This window comes from Neovison vison, chromosome 9, assembly GCF_020171115.1.
Source record: "Neovison vison isolate M4711 chromosome 9, ASM_NN_V1, whole genome shotgun sequence".
In the NCBI taxonomy this organism is placed as follows: domain Eukaryota; kingdom Metazoa; phylum Chordata; class Mammalia; order Carnivora; family Mustelidae; genus Neogale; species Neogale vison.
In genome coordinates this window covers 83,418,884-83,435,613 of record NC_058099.1, presented here as the reverse complement: position 1 = coordinate 83,435,613, position 16,730 = coordinate 83,418,884, and the positions used below count along the sequence as shown (strand labels likewise).

General features: G+C 47.6%; 1 protein-coding gene across 1 annotated transcript in view; it reads left to right on the top strand.

Moving 5' to 3' along the window:
• The window catches only part of PSAT1 (phosphoserine aminotransferase 1), a 29,544-nt gene that overhangs the window by 1,886 nt on the left and 10,928 nt on the right, over positions 1 to 16,730 (top strand). Inside the window, exons 2-6 of the mRNA XM_044265842.1 lie at positions 2,339 to 2,399; positions 3,762 to 3,831; positions 6,914 to 7,119; positions 8,143 to 8,315; positions 10,354 to 10,523. Of these exons, the coding sequence (XP_044121777.1) occupies positions 2,339 to 2,399; positions 3,762 to 3,831; positions 6,914 to 7,119; positions 8,143 to 8,315; positions 10,354 to 10,523 (680 nt within the window). The remainder of the gene's footprint in view (positions 1 to 2,338; positions 2,400 to 3,761; positions 3,832 to 6,913; positions 7,120 to 8,142; positions 8,316 to 10,353; positions 10,524 to 16,730) is intronic.

Genomic DNA, 16,730 nt, shown 5'->3' with positions numbered 1-16,730 from the left:
TTCCATGCTAGTCTGTTCTATTTTAAAAAATGTGTTGTGACCCATAAGAGTGATTGCAGTTTGAAAAAATAAACTCCACTGCAGTAGAGGGGCATGCTTTTTGGGTAGAAGTCTTTAAAACTCTTTGTAATGATTTGGATCATAAACTCATTTCAAGGGACACTGCCTGTAAGAGAAATCCCGTCTTAAACGGGTTCAAAGATGCTTTTACTATCTGTTTGTGTTCACTAAAGAAATGATTAAGTGTGTTTAATCGGCCAGTGCTAATAATAATAATCATCATCAATAATAATAATCATCCCATAGTTTGCAAAACCAGTGACAAATACTTTTTTAAAATGCTAGCTTTTAATATTATTATTGTTTTTAAAGATTTTGTGTATTTATTTGAGAGAGAGTGAGAGCATGAGAGAGGTAAGGGTCAAAGGGAGAAGCAGACTCCCTGCTGAGCGGGGAGACCCATGCAGGACTCCATCCTGGGACGCCAGGATCATGACCTGCACCAAAGGCAGTCGCTTAAATAACTGAGCCACCCAGGTGCCCTATTATTATTTTTAATTAATTTCTACACCCAACATGGGGCTTGAACTCACTACCCCAAGGTCAAGAGTCACATGCTCCACAGACTGAGCTCACCAGGTCCCCCAACAATGACAAATTCTTAAACTAACCACCCTTGCCAGGAAATCTTTTGTCTAATTCTTTATTGTTAAATGTTGTATTTCAGACAAGTTGCCATCCAGTTTAGATTGTTTTATGACATCTGATGTAGTCTCTGTCTTTCAAGGAAATTTGATGGCAGGATGCTTCTACAGAGAGCTTGTCTCACCTGTTTCATGTACATTTTTAGAGCTTTCCCCCCTCTCTTTGCATGTTACGGCAGTTCTCACAGACACAAAGGTAGGCAGGGGAATCCGTGCACACGTCTCTGAGGGTTTTACCTTGCAGCACCTATCTGCCCCTGGATTTTTTTTTTTTTTTTTTTGAGGGAGAGGGAGAAGCAGATTCCCTGCTGAGCAGGGAGCCAGACCCTGAGATCATGACCTGAGCCTAGGGCAGATGCTTAGTCGACTGAGCCACCCAGGCGCCCCTGGATTATTTTAAAGCCAATCCCAGATATCATGTCATTTCACAAAAACACTTTAGCATTCATCTCTGATAAGACTTTCTATCTGTCTTCTTTAAAAATAAATAAATAGGGCGCCTGGGTGGCTCAGTGGGTTAAGCCGCTGCCTTCGGCTCAGGTCATGATCTCAGAGTCCTGGAATCGAGTCCCACATGGGGCTCTCTGCTCAGCGGGGAGCCTGCTTCCCTCTCTCTCTCTGCGTGCCTCTCTGCCTACTTGTGATCTCTCTCTGTCAAATAAATAAATAAAATGTTTTAAATAAATAAATAAATAAAGGATTGGTGTTGTTTTTTGTTTTTTTCCCCATCACGTAGTTACTTGCGTTCTTCACACTTTGGGGGAGAAAACGGCCATGGGTCTCCTCCCAGGTCAGCTGTGTTTTGCAAGGGATGGTGAGCCGTTCCCCTGTTTTCTGACTCTTTGGGATTGCCAGTATACTGGGTCCCACCTGCCCATGTGTCCCTGTAAGGCAGAACGTGCTTGAGAGGCTGCAGTCATCTTAGTAGAGGGGTCAAGAGACTGGCTAGGTGCCTACCCTTCAGAGCCTCTGCTGATCTCTCTCTTCTGCAAACTGGGGACAGGAGTATCACCCGCATGGCTCTGTTGGCAAAGGGATCAGTATGTCATTATTCCTGGACTGATGTTATTCAAGGCCAAGCTTCCTAATTTCTATACACCCAACCTGTCCCAATTGAGCACCTTAGACTGGCAAGATGGGAAATTGATTTATCTGTTTAATTTCAGCCCAATCGATCTTTTTGTTGTTCCCTGAACCCAGGACTCAATGCATTTTGTTGCACTTTTGCTTTCAGAGAGTGGTAAGTGTAACTGTGGAGCAGACTTGTCTGGGGAATCTGGTTTTTCCCAAAGGTCTTATCTTGATAGTTAAGGGTCGTCATCAGAAAAATTCTCTATTTGAATTTTTTTTTTTTTGAATCTAGGTGAATTTTTTTTTTTTATCTAAGTAAATTCATTTTGGGAAAATTATAATTTTAATATCAATCACATGACATAATTTCACACTTAACTTGTGTGTAAGTTGCATCAGAGGGCTCTGTGGACTGGCTGGAAGAAAGGGGATTGGCCGTGGGTGGTACAGAAGTTTCCAGACCTCACAGGCTCTGTGGGTAGACTCCCTCCCTGGTCTCATGTCCAGAGGCAGAGCTCTGGGCCGAATATTCAAATCATTTTATTTTCTCTTATTTCTTCTAGGTATTGTTAGAGATCCAGAAAGAACTATTAGACTACAAAGGAATTGGGATTAGTGTTCTTGGTAAGATTCACTTCTTTATTCTAAATATCTAGGTTCCAAAGAGAACTGATGAAAATGCATCTGCCTTGAATTTTCACCTCTGTCTTCTTTAGGCCTTTGTAAATATATTTTTAAATATTAGTAACTGTGGTGGCATGTTTGATAGAAACCTTTTAAAATTGTTTTCTAAAGGTTTTATTTATTTATTTGAGTGAGAGAGAGCATGGGGGCGGGCAGCAGAAGAGGGAGAGAGAGAAGCAGGCCCTCCACTGAGCTGAGCAGGGAGCCTGATATGGGGCTTGATCCCAGGACCCCAGGATCATGACCTGAGCTGAAGGCAGACATTCAACTGACTGAGCCAACCATGTCCTCTTCGAAGCAAGTCCTCTTGAAATCAGCATATGTGCTGGTGAGGGGTTCTTGCATGTCCATTTACCACTTCATGATTACTTTTGCTATTTATAGCCTCTAAGATCAGAGGATGCTGAACATCCACATCCCAGGACTCCTGCTCTCTTTTATTGAACTTGAAAATGAACCTAGTAAAAGTTTAAAAGGCTATAAGCCTTTGCTCAGATCTTGCACCTTAATAATTGCATTAAGTTTCTTCTTTATCATTGAGGAAGGGGCCCTTTGAATTTTAAAAATTTTAAATTTTAATTAGCTTTTTTTTGGGGGGGGGAGGGTAATTCCCAAGGCTGCACAATATGGAGAGATTATAGGGTTAACTGTAGGATCACTGCTATTAAATTTTGTTCCTGTGGGTTTGGTCCCAGCCACGCTGGGATTTCTGTGCAGTGAGAGCCACAGAGTGGAATTTTGTGCTATTATTTCTATGGGGCAGTCCTTGCACATGGATTCATATTTGTGAGAAGGATGTTGAGAAATCACAGGGACAGAAGGATGAATTAGTAAATGGCTCATTCAATGAGTATGCCGCTTGAAAATCATTCTTCTGTGACTAGAAGTCCCCAATGTTTGCAATTTGAAAATTAGTTTGGATTTTCCCCATAGACGAAGTGAACCTTGGCCCACAATTTGAGTGCAAAATAACTGAGTTTTCCCTTTATCATCTTATTTGCAAAGTGTGTAGCTACTTCTTTTTTTTTTTTTTTTTAAAGATTTTATTTATTTATTTGACAGACAGAGATCACAAGTAGGCAGAGAGGCAGGCAGAGAGAGGAGGAAGCAGGCTCCATGCTGAGCAAAGAGCCCGATGCGGGGCTTGATCCCAGGACCCTGGGATATGACCTGAGCCGAAGGCAGAGCCTTTAACCCACTGAGCCACTGAGGCGCCCTGTGTAGCTACTTCTAACGTTACTTCTGTGTGATTGGTTTTCAACAGAAACTTTTTTTTCTTGTTATTTATCTTTCCTTCCACAGAAATGAGCCACAGGTCGTCAGATTTTGCCAAGATTATTAACAACGCAGAGAATCTTGTGCGGGAATTGTTGTAAGTTTAAAATTGTAAACAGAGTCATTACTCTTGGTTGATAATCTATATATGTGAATATCTGTTAACAGTATTTACTTGGCTGTGGGTTAAGAATATTTCATAGTTAAAAATAATCTTTTGGGGCACCTGGGTGGCTCAGTGGGTTAAGCCGCTGCCTTCAGCTCAGGTCATGATCTCAGAGTCCTGGGATCGAGTCCCGCATCGGGCCTCTGCTCGGCAGGGAGCCTGCTTCCTCCTCTCTCTCTCTGCCTGCCTCTCTGCCTACTTGTGATCTGTCTCTGTCAAATAAATAAATAAAATCTTTAAAAAAAAAAATAATCTTTTGAAGAGTTTTCCCAAATTCACTGAATTAGTATATGCTTTTTACTTGTTTCCCATCCTGCACTTGTGTTTTTATTTTAATTTGTTTGTTTGTTTATTTATTTATTTATTTTTAGAGGGAGAGAGGTGGAGGGAGAATCCTAAGCAGGCTCCATGCCCAGTACAGGCTCCCCGCCAAGCAGAGAGCCCGATGTGGGGCTCGATCCCATAACCCTGAGATCATGACCTAAGTGGAAATCAAGAGTCAGATGATTAACTGACTGAGCCACCCAGGCACCCCTGTGTGTTTTTATTTTAAATGGTGTCTCCAATGATTTGAAATCATTATATCTAAAAAAGATTTTTCAGGCTTAAAAGGGATTTAAATAACAGAGAAATGGTCATCTTGGTCAGTGTACTGGTTCTTAAAGCAAGGGCCTCATAGTACCTGTTCAGTCACCTGCCTGTGGGCAGGTATTAAAAAATTCAAGTACAGGGCCGACCATGCCCAGCTGAATCAGAATCTCTGTAGAAACTTCAACTTTAACAGACTCTTTGGGTAGTTTTAAGAGCTCTTCACTCCAGGAACTTCTCAAATGATCCCTCTTAGCTTATCTGCTCTACTCTCCTTACCCAGAGGAAACCTTACTCTTAAATAGATTGCTGTTGAAGGGATAGATTTATATACTAAGTATAGTCACATAAATGTTACAAATGCGGTAATCTTTAAAAACAAAACAAAACAAAACAGGGGTGCCTGGGTGACTCAGTGGGTTAAAGCCTCTGCCTTTGGCTCAGGTCATGATCTCAGGGTCCTGGGATCGAGCCCCACATCAGGCTGTCTGCTTGGCGGGAAGCTTGTTTCCCCTCTCTCTTTGCCTGCCTCTCTGCCTACTTGTGATCTCTGTCTGTCAAATAAACAAATAAAATCTTAAAAAAAAACAAACAAACAATAAACGTTTCCTAATCATAAAACTAGTGTATATTCATGGTAGAAAGTTTAGGAAAACTGAATGTCACAAACTAAACTGAAATTTTCCGTAACCCCATCCGTCAGAAGTAATTATTGTTAACATTTTAAGGGTGCAAGTTTGCATGATTTCATTAACCCAATTGGAATTGTACTGACTATTACTTTCCTTTTGAACTGCCTTGATAAAAGTCTTCAGGTGGGGTGGGCTGGTGCCTTTTTTTTTTTTTTTTTAAGATTTTATTTATTTGACAGAGAGATCACAAGTAGGCAGAGAGGCAGGCAGAGGGAGAGAGGGAAGCAGGCTCCCTGCCGAGCAGAGAGCCCGATGCGGGGCTCGATCCCAGGACCCTGATATCATGACCTGAGCTGAAGGCAGCGGCTTAACCCACTGAGCCACCCAGGCGCCCCGGCTGGTGCCATTTTTGTGAGGAGCACTAGAGCCCATTGCATTGTGGGTGGCCAGAACTGGTCATCATTTGCTTGGCGCCTCACATGGGTTGTGCCTGTTGGGTTCCATGTCATGTTCACAGCTCAAGGCCATCCGTCATGGAACAGGTATTTGGAGCCCCGGCCCAGAAGATGTGGCATTTGACCCGTATGGCTGCAAGCCTCTTGGGGCCCGATTTCCAGTTCACTTTCTGGGCTTATCTTTTATTTTCCTAACCAAGAGCCTGTCTTCTGTCCCTGTACCTGGGCCTGTGTCTCATGTCCTTCCATCCAGGTGTTGGCCTGCTTATCTATCTGGCGTCTCAATAACATAAACCTGGAACGGTGCCTTGGGCTGCCAGTCCTCAAGGCTGCCGAGAACCTCGTGTTTAGAGCCTCCCAGTGCGAGCTGCCTGCTAGCCTACATGATCGCGGGCAGATGGGGTTCAGGACCAGATACTTACTTGCACACCACCCATTCAAACCCTCTCACATTGCCCTGCCCTTTGGTACTCAGGCCTCTGTGCTGGACCTCTGTCCCCAGCCATCTGCCTTTGTTCCTAAGCTCTGAGCTTCCTCAAAGGCTGGGGTCCAGTTTCCATGGCCTAGTCCCTCTGGGGCTGGCCTTCTACTGCCTGCAGCTATTCCAGAAAATATCTTAATTTTGTACGCTGGAGTAAAAAAATTTTCACTGGTAATCTCGATGTTCATCAATATGTGATGATGTGCTTAAGCCTAACACGTTATCTCAGATCCTTTGCTAGGGTCCACTTGGTTCCTGTAAGGGACCAGCACATGTCTGTTTTTAGGACTTATGGTTGCAGAAGCCCAGCTCTCAGCGGAAGAGGAAATGTATTACCTCGTGTAACTAGACAGTGCAGGAGCGATTAAGGAGGAGCTCAGGTGATGTCCAGGAAGGTCTTTTCCTCCATCTCCTGGCTTTGCTTTTGGATGTGTCGGCCTCACCAGATGGCCACCAGTGGTTGCAGGATTAGCTAGTTTATTCGTTCCCTCAATAGAGACCATTCATCTTTTCCAGAAGTTTGAGCGAAGATCTCAGAACTGAACTCCGCTGGCCATCTTGACTTGTGGGCTCATCCTCTGGAGTCAGGGTTGGCCACCCTAGAACCGTGGGGACTGAGAGTGATAGCAAGGTGATTCCCTAAAGGAACAGCAGGCTGTGACTAGCTTCCCTCCAAAAAGTACCCATAGGCTTCCACAGGGAGCCCAAGGAAGGGCTTTGGGGAAGGCAAAGCAGGGCTGGGACTTGACCACATTTCTTGTAGTATATCCACCCAAAGTAAAGTGCTGGTAGAGCCTCGCTCATTCTTTCTTTGACCTTGTGTGTCTCTGTTTACTGTCTTCCACGCTTCTGCCCAGAGCCATTCCAGATAACTACAAGGTGATTTTTGTGCAAGGAGGTGGGTCTGGCCAGTTCAGTGCTGTCCCCTTAAACCTGATTGGCCGGAAAGCAGGAAGGTGTGCTGACTACGTGGTAACGGGCTCTTGGTCAGCTAAGGCCGCAGAAGAAGCCAAGAAGTTCGGGACTGTGAATATCGTCCACCCCAAACTTGGGAGTTACACGAGTAAGTGCTGGGATCTGAGCTCTACAGTGATAATAGAATGTGGACAAATGCTGCCGAGTGGGTGGTCCCTTTTCAGATACCTGGTTATCCCTGCCCAGGGCAACCTGCAGTTTTTAATTCCTTCTGGTTGGTAGCTGATTTGATACCATTTAGAGTGGATAGTCTCCCTTGTTAAGATTACTAACTGGCTGCTACAGAATGAATATTCTTTTTTTTTTTTTTTTTAATATTTTATTTATTTATTTGACAGAGAGAGATCACAAGTAGACAGAGAGGCAGGCAGAGAGAGAGAGAGAGAGGGAGGGAAGCAGGCTCCCCGCTGAGCGGAGAGCCCGATTCGGGACTCCATCCCAGGACCCTGAGATCATGACCTGAGCCGAAGGCAGCTGCTTAACCCACTGAGCCACCCAGGCGCCCCAGAATGAATATTCTTTGATTTACTCAGCTGAAAAGCCTATGGCTGATTTGGCTTTAGGTATGGCTTGATCAAGGGCCCCAGTAATGTCTGCAGGTCCTGATGTCTCTCCCGGTCTCCTCTGCGATGGCTCCACAGTCCCTTCCCTTTTAGAGGATGCTCCTGACCTTATATTCTCCCAAGTTTCAACGCCTTCACGAGCATTCCCAGTCATAGACTCACATGTCCTGTGCCCCATTCCCATTCAGTCATGTGGCTGCGGGTGAAACTGACTGCACCGGAATTACATGGACTGAGTTGGGGCGACTGGAGCCCCAAGAAGGAACTCAGTGGACATAGGGTGGATGGATACTGGGTAATAGGAAAAATTTCTACCATATCATTCTTGAAGATTAGTTGCCCCCAACAACCGTCAAGAGGATGGGATGAATCATCCTTTTAGGTTGTTGATGGGGATTATTATATAAGATGGATAGGATGGTTTCCCTTGGGAGGACTTTGGAATCAGCTTTTCACAGCTAGGGGAGGGCTGTCCTGCCTGGCCATTCCCATCTACATGAGCAAAGAGGAATGAAAGCACAGACTCTCCACCTCTTCTTCTGTGATAGAAATCCCAGATCCAAGCACCTGGAACCTCAGCCCAGAAGCTTCCTATGTGTATTACTGCGCCAACGAGACCGTGCACGGAGTGGAGTTTGACTTTATCCCTGATGTCAAGGGGGCAGTGCTGGTTTGCGACATGTCCTCAAACTTCCTCTCCAAGCCAGTGGACGTTTCCAAGGTAGAGTGTAAAGGGGCCAGGTGGGGAAACTCCTGTTTCTTGGATTTCATGAGGGCATTTTAAGAAATAGGAGAACAAGGAAAGGCCCAGAATGTCTTAGGCCAACAGAGACCCTGAAGCCAAGACAACTCACGATGCCCTGGCTGAAAGTTCCTTGTTTATAGTAGTTTGTCGGGACGTGTGAGTCTTGATGGGTTCCACCTTGTGTTAATGATGGCCTCACAGAGTCACACGGAGTCCTTGGGAACTTCATCCGCCTTTGAGGGTGCCTCTTAGGAAATGTTTTGGTCAATACATTGGGAGTAGCTCGCTGACTTCTGGGGAAGCTGCAGATGATCCAAGCTCGGGGGATCTGGAAAGGGGCTCCCCCTTACCTTGAGCCCACCTCAACTCCAAGAGCATCCACAGGACACGTGGGCTTTCCAGGCGGCACGTCAAGGCGGGCAGGGGAGCAGTGCCCTCAGGTGCGTGCCGTGAGGGCGTGTAATAACTGTAAAGCATTTAGAAACAAACACACTCAATGGTAGCCTGCCTTTTTAAAAAAAAAATATTGTGGTATAATACATAGAACATAAAATACACCGTTTTAACCATTTTTGCATGTACAGTTCAGGGGAATTAGGTACATGAACTCTGTTGTGCAAATATCACCTCCATCTGTCTCCAGAACTGTTTATCTTCCCAAACTGGGACTCTTTTTTTTTTTAAGGGATTTTATTTATTTATTTGACAGAGAGAGATCACAAGTAGGCTGAGAGGCAGGCAGAGAGAGAGAGAGGAGGAAGCAGGCTCCCAGCTGAGCAGAGAGCCCGATGCGGGACTCGATCCCAGGACCCTGAGTACATGACCTGAGCCGAAGGCAGCGGCTTAACCCACTGAGCCACCCAGGTGCCCCCAAACTGGGACTCTTGCCCCTAAAACAGTAAGTCCTCAGGGCTCCCCTGAGGAAGGCCCCGGGAGCCTTCCCTCTCCACAGTGGACTTTTCCAGCTCCCTCATAAAATGGGACTCATGCAGTATTTGTCCTTCTGTGTCAAGTTCATTTCACTTAGAGTATGCCTCAGGGATAGCCATGCAGTGGCTGGTGTCAGAACATCATTCCTTTTTAAGGCTGAATAATATTCCATGGGGTGGTTCTCCCACGTTCTCTTTGTAGCTTGCTTTTTATTACCAGATCTGTGCATTGGCAATTCTCAACAATGCTAACTGTGACATACTCCCTTCCGGGCCAGACCCTCTTCCCTCGGACTTGGGATGCCATTCGCTGTTTAGAAGGATTTCATGGGGGGAGGTGGGAGAGGGCTGTGTGTCTTATAGGACAACATTTTCTGAAGTTCCTTTAAGCTAGAGGTTCATTTAGCTTAATTTCTGTTTGCTAAAATTTCTTCTCAGGTAGCTTGTCTATTATTTCTCAGCATCTTCTGAGTGTCCTTTTATGCAAATGTGAATACGTTAAGAATGGTTTCTTTTGGTTACCAGGAGCAGTTAGCAGCCTCATTTTATTTTGTTTTAAATTTTTAAAAAGATTTTATTTGTTTATTTGAGTGAGAGAGAGCGAGCGAGTATGCACACACTAGCAGGGGGAGGGCCAGAGGCAGAGGGAGAAGCAGGCTCCCCGATGCGCAGGGAGCCCCATGTGGACTCGATCCCAGGACACAAGGATCATGACCTGAGTTGAAGGCAGATGCTTCACTGACGGAGCCACCCAGGTGCCCCAGCAGCCTCATTTTAAATACTGGTTTGGGTGTAGAAAGGAGGTATACAGAGCGAAGGTGAGTATGTATAAGATCTTTATAGAGATGCTCAGACTAGCCGCTTGCTGGTGAGAAGGACCAGGCACACACTTAACCTGCAGGCCCCAGACCTGGGGAGGACAGATGTGCTGTCTCAGATGGAGATGCCAGTAGAGAACGGAATGCACTTTGAGCAGAACTGGAATAAAATTGGTTCCTCGTGCTTTGGAAAGAGACCAGGAAATGGGGCTTCATGTGTGAAAAATGGCCGTGTGTATCTACAATAGCATGTCTTCTCTTGCTCAGTTCGGCGTGATCTTTGCCGGTGCGCAGAAGAACGTGGGCTCTGCTGGGGTCACTGTAGTCATCATCCGCGAGGACCTGCTGGGGTTCGCGCTCCGAGACTGCCCCTCGATCCTGGAATACAAAGTACAGGCTGCAAACGGCTCCTTGTACAACACGCCCCCATGCTTCAGGTGAACTCTGGTGGGGGGTTGGGGGGCGGCAGGGGGCAGGGGACTGATGGAAGGGGTCTCACTGTTTCTCATCAAAGAGGAGACAGATAGCTTTTTAAGGTAGAGAGTGTTTTCATGAACCAGTGACCTCGTAGTTCAGACATCCTATCAGTCTTCTCTGCCTAGCTCGCCTCTCTCTCTCTGTTAACCTTCTGTGCACTGTAGATCAGTTTTTCTTGCCCTTTCTTTTTGGGGGTGGTGTTTTGTTTGATCTCCATAGCGTTAGTGGTTCACCATTAACCCAGACGCTCTCTGCAGATGAAGTGGCAGGCTTGTATCTCAAACAACCAGTGAAGCTTTGGAAAAGGACTTTGAAAGGCCAGGCCTCCCCCGCTTTCTTTTCTTGCCCTGCTGGGCCTGCCCGAAGCTGGCCGCCGTGGCAGCAAACATACTGGCTTGGAAAAAACACCATTCTGGTTTTTCACCCAGTCTGCAGGTGCCCTGTAAGCTTGGCTTCCCGTTAGCCAAGTGAGAAAAGGGTGTTGAAACACATTCAGGAAGAGCAAGGCTTGCCCCCCCATGCCCCCCATGATCTTTGAACAGCTGGCCTCCGATATTTTGTGAAAATCTTGTGACACCTAGGATTTAACAGTTGCCTGGGGGATTGTAGTGCTCTCTGGCTGTGTGACCTTGAGCAAGTCACTTAACCTCTCTGTGCAGCCAGTTCCTCCAGGAGTAATAACAGTACCCTGCCAACTGGGTTGCTGTGAGGAGAGAACATATATGAAAAGCACTTCATGGTTGGCACTGGTGATTATGCAAGCTAGCTGCTGTATTACTATTATTGCTGTTTGTCTCGGTGTTAGTTCCCAGAGGCTTGGCAGGGGAGGGGAGAGCCACAGGGCAGATAATGGTGTAGAATGCCGACACTTTATGTGTGTCACCCTTTTCATCCTCCCAAGCACCCTAGGAAGTTGCATCCATTTTGCAAGCAAAGAAGCAGAGGCCATACTTGGAGGACACGGCAGAGCTGGGGTTTGAACCCAGGTAGCCTGGCTCCAGATCTGGGGCCTGTATACACTGTACCTTCATGCTTGCCACAAGCGCAGTTATCAGTGTATCAGTGTGCATTTATTTGTGTCTGAAGGATCCCATGTTAGGAGACTAAGTCACCGTTAGAGTCTAGCTCTTCCCACTCATGGATTTTTCTGTGGCGGGTGGAAGTGTGGGCTCAGGCTGAGTCAGGCAGTGGTTCCATCCAGGTTGGGATTTTATCAGAGCTCTCCCCCACGGGGCTGCCTCTAGAAAAATCTCCCACCTACTTGGCTATAGCAAAGAAAGGTGTTGTTTTTTAAAGTTAGATTTCTGATGGAACTTTCTGCTGGATTTCTGCACAGCGGACGGGGATGCACAGCAGCTCATTTGTGTCTCCTGCTTTCCTCAGGGAATGGGGTGTTCTGGTGCTTACTCTCTCGGTCAGCTGTAAACCCCACTCTGTTTCATCGTGGTTGAAAGGGTTTCTGAAATGCCTATTAAAGGTGGGGCAGCGGCACCTGGGTGGCTCAGAGGGTTAAAGCCTCTGCCTTCTGCTTAGGTCATGATCCCAGGGTCCTGGGATCAAGCCCCGCATCGGGCTCTCTGCTCAGCAGGGAGCCTGCTTCCTCCTCTCTCTGCCTGCTTCTCTGCCTACTTGTGATCTCTGTCTGTGAAATAAGTAAAACTTTAAAAAAAGGAGGGGGGCAGTGGAGCTGAATCGTGACCCCATCTGTCCTGTCTCTGGGGGTTCCAGCCAGTGAAACAACCAGGGATCACTGGCCAGCTTGGACACGGGAACTGGTTGTGCTGAGCTGTGAAGGCACAAGAGCAGGGACCCTGGGGAAGCGGCTTAGATGCCAGGTTGCACAGTGACGTGTTTGTCCCCACCCTGGGGCCAGGGCCTGGCTCGTAGTTAGGCGAGTCCTTCAGGGCAAGGCAGGGGCCACCATGGGCTCCAGGAGGAGGCAAGGAGAATGTTGTCCCTGAAATGTGTCTTGAAAGCTGGCAAGTTCAGATTGGAGGAAGGCCCGGAGGAGCTGGGGGAGGGCACACCCTCTGCTACCTTCTCTGGTAACTTCGGAGTTTCTGGGAAGCAAATTCTGAGCAAGGCAGTGAATATGTTAAAATGCTGTTTGTTAATATTAGAGTGAAAAGTCAGCGGTGAAAAGTCAGTGAGAAAGCAGGTCAGTCTGTCTAATAAATATGACAGTGATAAGAGGTAACAAGGTCTGGAGTCAGACCTAGACACGCAGAGAGAAAGGGCTCCTTTCTCTCTGCTCTCAGCTCCGTGAGGTGGCTCTCACGGAGGGACACTGCCCTCCCAGCCCCTCGCAGGCATCAGCCCCAGGCCTGGACCAGTCAGGTCAGCTGGTCACCTGGTCGCCCGGGGGAGGGTGGTGTGGTGGGCGGTAGGGGAGGGGGAGGGGAGGGGAGGAGGAGGGGAGGGGAGGGGAGGGCAGGCGGACTCCCCAGAGCTTTCCTGCCCTAAGGGGGTTGCTGAGCCAGAAACAAAGGCAGAAAAGGGGCAAACGTTTTCCCCTAGGCAGATCAGAATAGTGTTAACTGAGACCACCCCAGGGCAGGATTGTTAATGTTGATTAGAATGGTCGAAATGGAGCTTATGAGAGTCTGGGTTCAATGCATGCTGACCAAGACCCCCACTGGGTGTCGCTTTGCTTTCTTTCACGCTGAAAGAAAAATAAAAGTGTGTACAATTGAACAATTACCCTAAATCTATGATTCGAAAAACTTCAGGTTCATTTGTAGTACTTAAACACTCAACATTAGAAAATTACAGCTTGTCCAGTGAGAATAAGCTCCAAGGTAGAGAGGAGAAGATTCGTGCCACATTCTCTCCCCGAGTTCATGACGGTGAGCTGGTAAGGCAGCCCAAAGGCTTCTGAACTTTGTGTGACACAGAAGTCCTTGAAAAGTCCCCATATTTGAAAAGAAGCCTTGATTTACTTATGTATTTTCTTTTAAAACCAGAGCTGAATGACCACAGGCTCTGGGCATTTTGTGCGAACTGGGCTGGGTTAACAGGCCTTCACGTAATGGGCCTTAGCCCTGAGCAGTGAATTGGGGTGGAAGAAAGGATCACGTGGTCATTCTGTTTTCCCCCTTTAGTGGATCACACTGGAGCCCATGAATGAACAGGCAATAAGATGCCTAAGCTTCCCTTCTGTCCCCACAAAACAGTTATTTACCACAACTAACTGAACCTGTGAGTATTAATTTGTTTTTGCTCTAGTAGGAGGTAAGTAAAGTAACCAAGAAGAAACAAAATAACCCCATCATCTATCAAGCCCACGTTTCTCAGCAGAGTAGGATCATGGGGCTGCCTCAGGGCCTTAACCTCACTCTCCATGAACCCCAGAGGCAGATATGCCTCTGCAGTTAGATTCTTCAGAACAAACAGCTAGGAAGAGTTTTTCCCAAGGACTTCCTGGTATGCTTTTCTTTTTTTTTTTTTCTTTTTTTTCCTGGTATGCTTTTCTTTCTTTTCTTTCCTTTCCTTTTCTTTTCTTTTTTTAAGATTTATTTATTTGAGAGAGAGAGAGTGTGCACACTTGTGGAGTGTGTGTGAGTGCGGGAGGGGCAGATGGAGAGGGGAAGCAGACTCCCCGCTGAGCATGGAGCCCCACGGGGGGCCCAAGATCATGACCATGAGTCCGTTGCCTAACCGACTGAGCACCCCCGGGCACCCCTCTGCTCTGCTTCTGTAAGCCTCAGCACACAGAGTACATTGTATTACTTAAGAAAATGAACGTGTTCTTAACAAAGGTTTCTGGAGCGAGCAGGAACTGCTGGGGTAGCCGCTGTTAACTGCTGTGTGTCTGGGCCTCTGCAAGTACCCAGAGCCATGTCTTCGGCGAGTGGGAATTTACCATATGGACTGTTCTGTGGATTCCTTGTTTTCTCCCCAGCAATATGCCACGTGCGGTACACTCTTACCCTCTTATGCAGCTTAAATGTCTGCCTTTTTTCTTTCTTCCCCTTTGAGGTGCTGTATGGTATTCTGTGGATCTCCTGTGATTTATTGAGTTACTTAGCAGTAGGTGGCTTTAGATGGTCAGCTTGCTGCTGTGTGAAGCCGGTGGCGTTTCAGAAGTAAAGGCAGACATCAGGCATGTTCCACTGACGTGTGGGGAGAACTGAGGTGAAGTTGCAGAGCTGCGTACGCATCGAGGTCCCCTGGGTTTTGAAGAGTTTGGATTGTGTGGGGGTAGCAATCTGAGCTAATCGTGAATGAGAAGCCTCAGGGAGAACCTGCTTCCTTCTTAGGGGTCAGCCTCAGGCTGAGGCCTCACAGGAGGCTGGGGCACAGGCTCAGGGCAGCCAGCTTGTGAAGCAGGGTGGGGGCAGGGGTGTGCTTTCTGCTCATCGGCTGCTCAGATCCCATTAAGATCAGCAGGGCCGGGGGCGCCTGGGTGGCTCAGTAGGTTAAAGCCTCTGCCTTCGGCTCAGGTCATGATCCCAGAGTCCTGGGATCAAGCCCTGCTTCGGGGCTCTCTGCTCAGCGGGGAGCCTGCTTCCTCCTCTCTCCCTGCTTGCCTCTCTGCCTACCTGTGATCTCTGTCTGTCAAATAAATAAATAAAATCTTAAAAAAAAAAAAAAATCAGCAGGGCGTGTGGGCGTGAGTCTGAGCTCAACAGCCACAGAGAGGGAGGTGTGTTGGGGCTGAGGACTGGGTTTGGGGGCCTGCCCTGGGCCTTGCTGCAGCCTTGGACTTGAGTAGCGAGAAAGCAGTAAGGGAATTCCAGGGTCACAGGGCTATGGGTAGAAGCACAGTGTGGCCTCTGAAGAGTAGTGAACAGGCACACATGGCTCTGCTTGGATCACGGGGCAGGGTTTGTGGGGGAGTGAGCAGTTTGTGTTTAGATGGGAATTCCAGAGCATCTTCCTGAACAGAGCGGTGGGCGGGCAGCATCCTGTCTGGAACACACATGCACACACGTGTGCCATGAAGCTGTTGTAGCCCCTGCACTTGGCAGCTGTTTCTGGGAGGTTTGGTGCCAGCCGGGCTGCCCCACGAGCAGGGGAGGTAGTGGTGGGGGGTCCTGGAGCCCCTCCTGAACCAGATGCCTTGGTTACTGTGGAAGGAGTTTGGGTTTTGGAGTCAGGGCAACCCGGTTGTAATCTTGGCCAAATTAAGCTCCCCAAAGCTCAGTTTCCTCATCTGTAAAATGGGCTGATGGTAGCTCTGACCTCAGGATTAGTGAGTGAAAAGGAGAGAACAGCTAGCAGGGCGCCTGGCCCCATAACAGATGTTGGGAAATACTCTGGCCTCTTTCTTCTTTCTCATTGTCTCTCTGATTCTCAGTCTCGATCCAGAGAGCTACAGCTGTGGCCCTAAATTACTCAGGGATTCTTCTCTGCTTCCTTCCTTCCTTTTCTGCCACTAGCTACTGTTTCTCATTCCTCAAGCAGGGAAGCCTCCGGAAAGCCTTCTTTTTTTTTAAAGATTTTATTTATTTATTTAACAGACAGAGATCACAGGTGGGCAGAGAGGCAGGCAGAGAGAGGGAGAGGAGGAAGCAGGCTCCCTGCAGAACAGAGAGCCCGATTCGGGACTTGATCCCAGGACCCTGAGATCATGGCTTGAGCCGAAGGCAGCGGCTTAACCCACTGAGCCACCCAGGCAACCTCCGGAAAGCCTTTTACATGGCTTTGGGTGCCCATTGCCTACCGAGCAGCCTGGCATTGACTTCTGCTTAACTTCTGGGTGTGGAAACACCAGGATCATCTACCTACCAGGTTGAGACAGTGAATGAACTGGCCAGAACCTCAGACTTCCCCTGGCACCAACTTCTGGCTGTTAGAGTGTTTTCCAGATCCAGTGATCTCCTGCTTCAACTTGTCATGGTGGAAGGAGACCCGTGGTGTTAATAAACAAGGTAGCTCTTGTCCAGGGGTTAGCATCCTGGATCGTCGCTGGGCATTGACTCCTGGCAACTCAGTTTGCACAGATTCCCATGAGGGGACTGGCTTTGTCCCACCTCTGGAGAGTGCCTAGCTGAGAGCTGGTCTTCATATTCCCAGCTCAAGAGGATGGAGTCTCTTCCCTTGGACACCTGTGCTCCTGCCCCTACAGACTTTCAGGCAGGTGCACTCGGAGCCCTTGGTACCTTTTTAAGAGACGAGCTTTCAGAAGACTATTGGGAATCCACTCACCGCGCTTCAACCTTGTG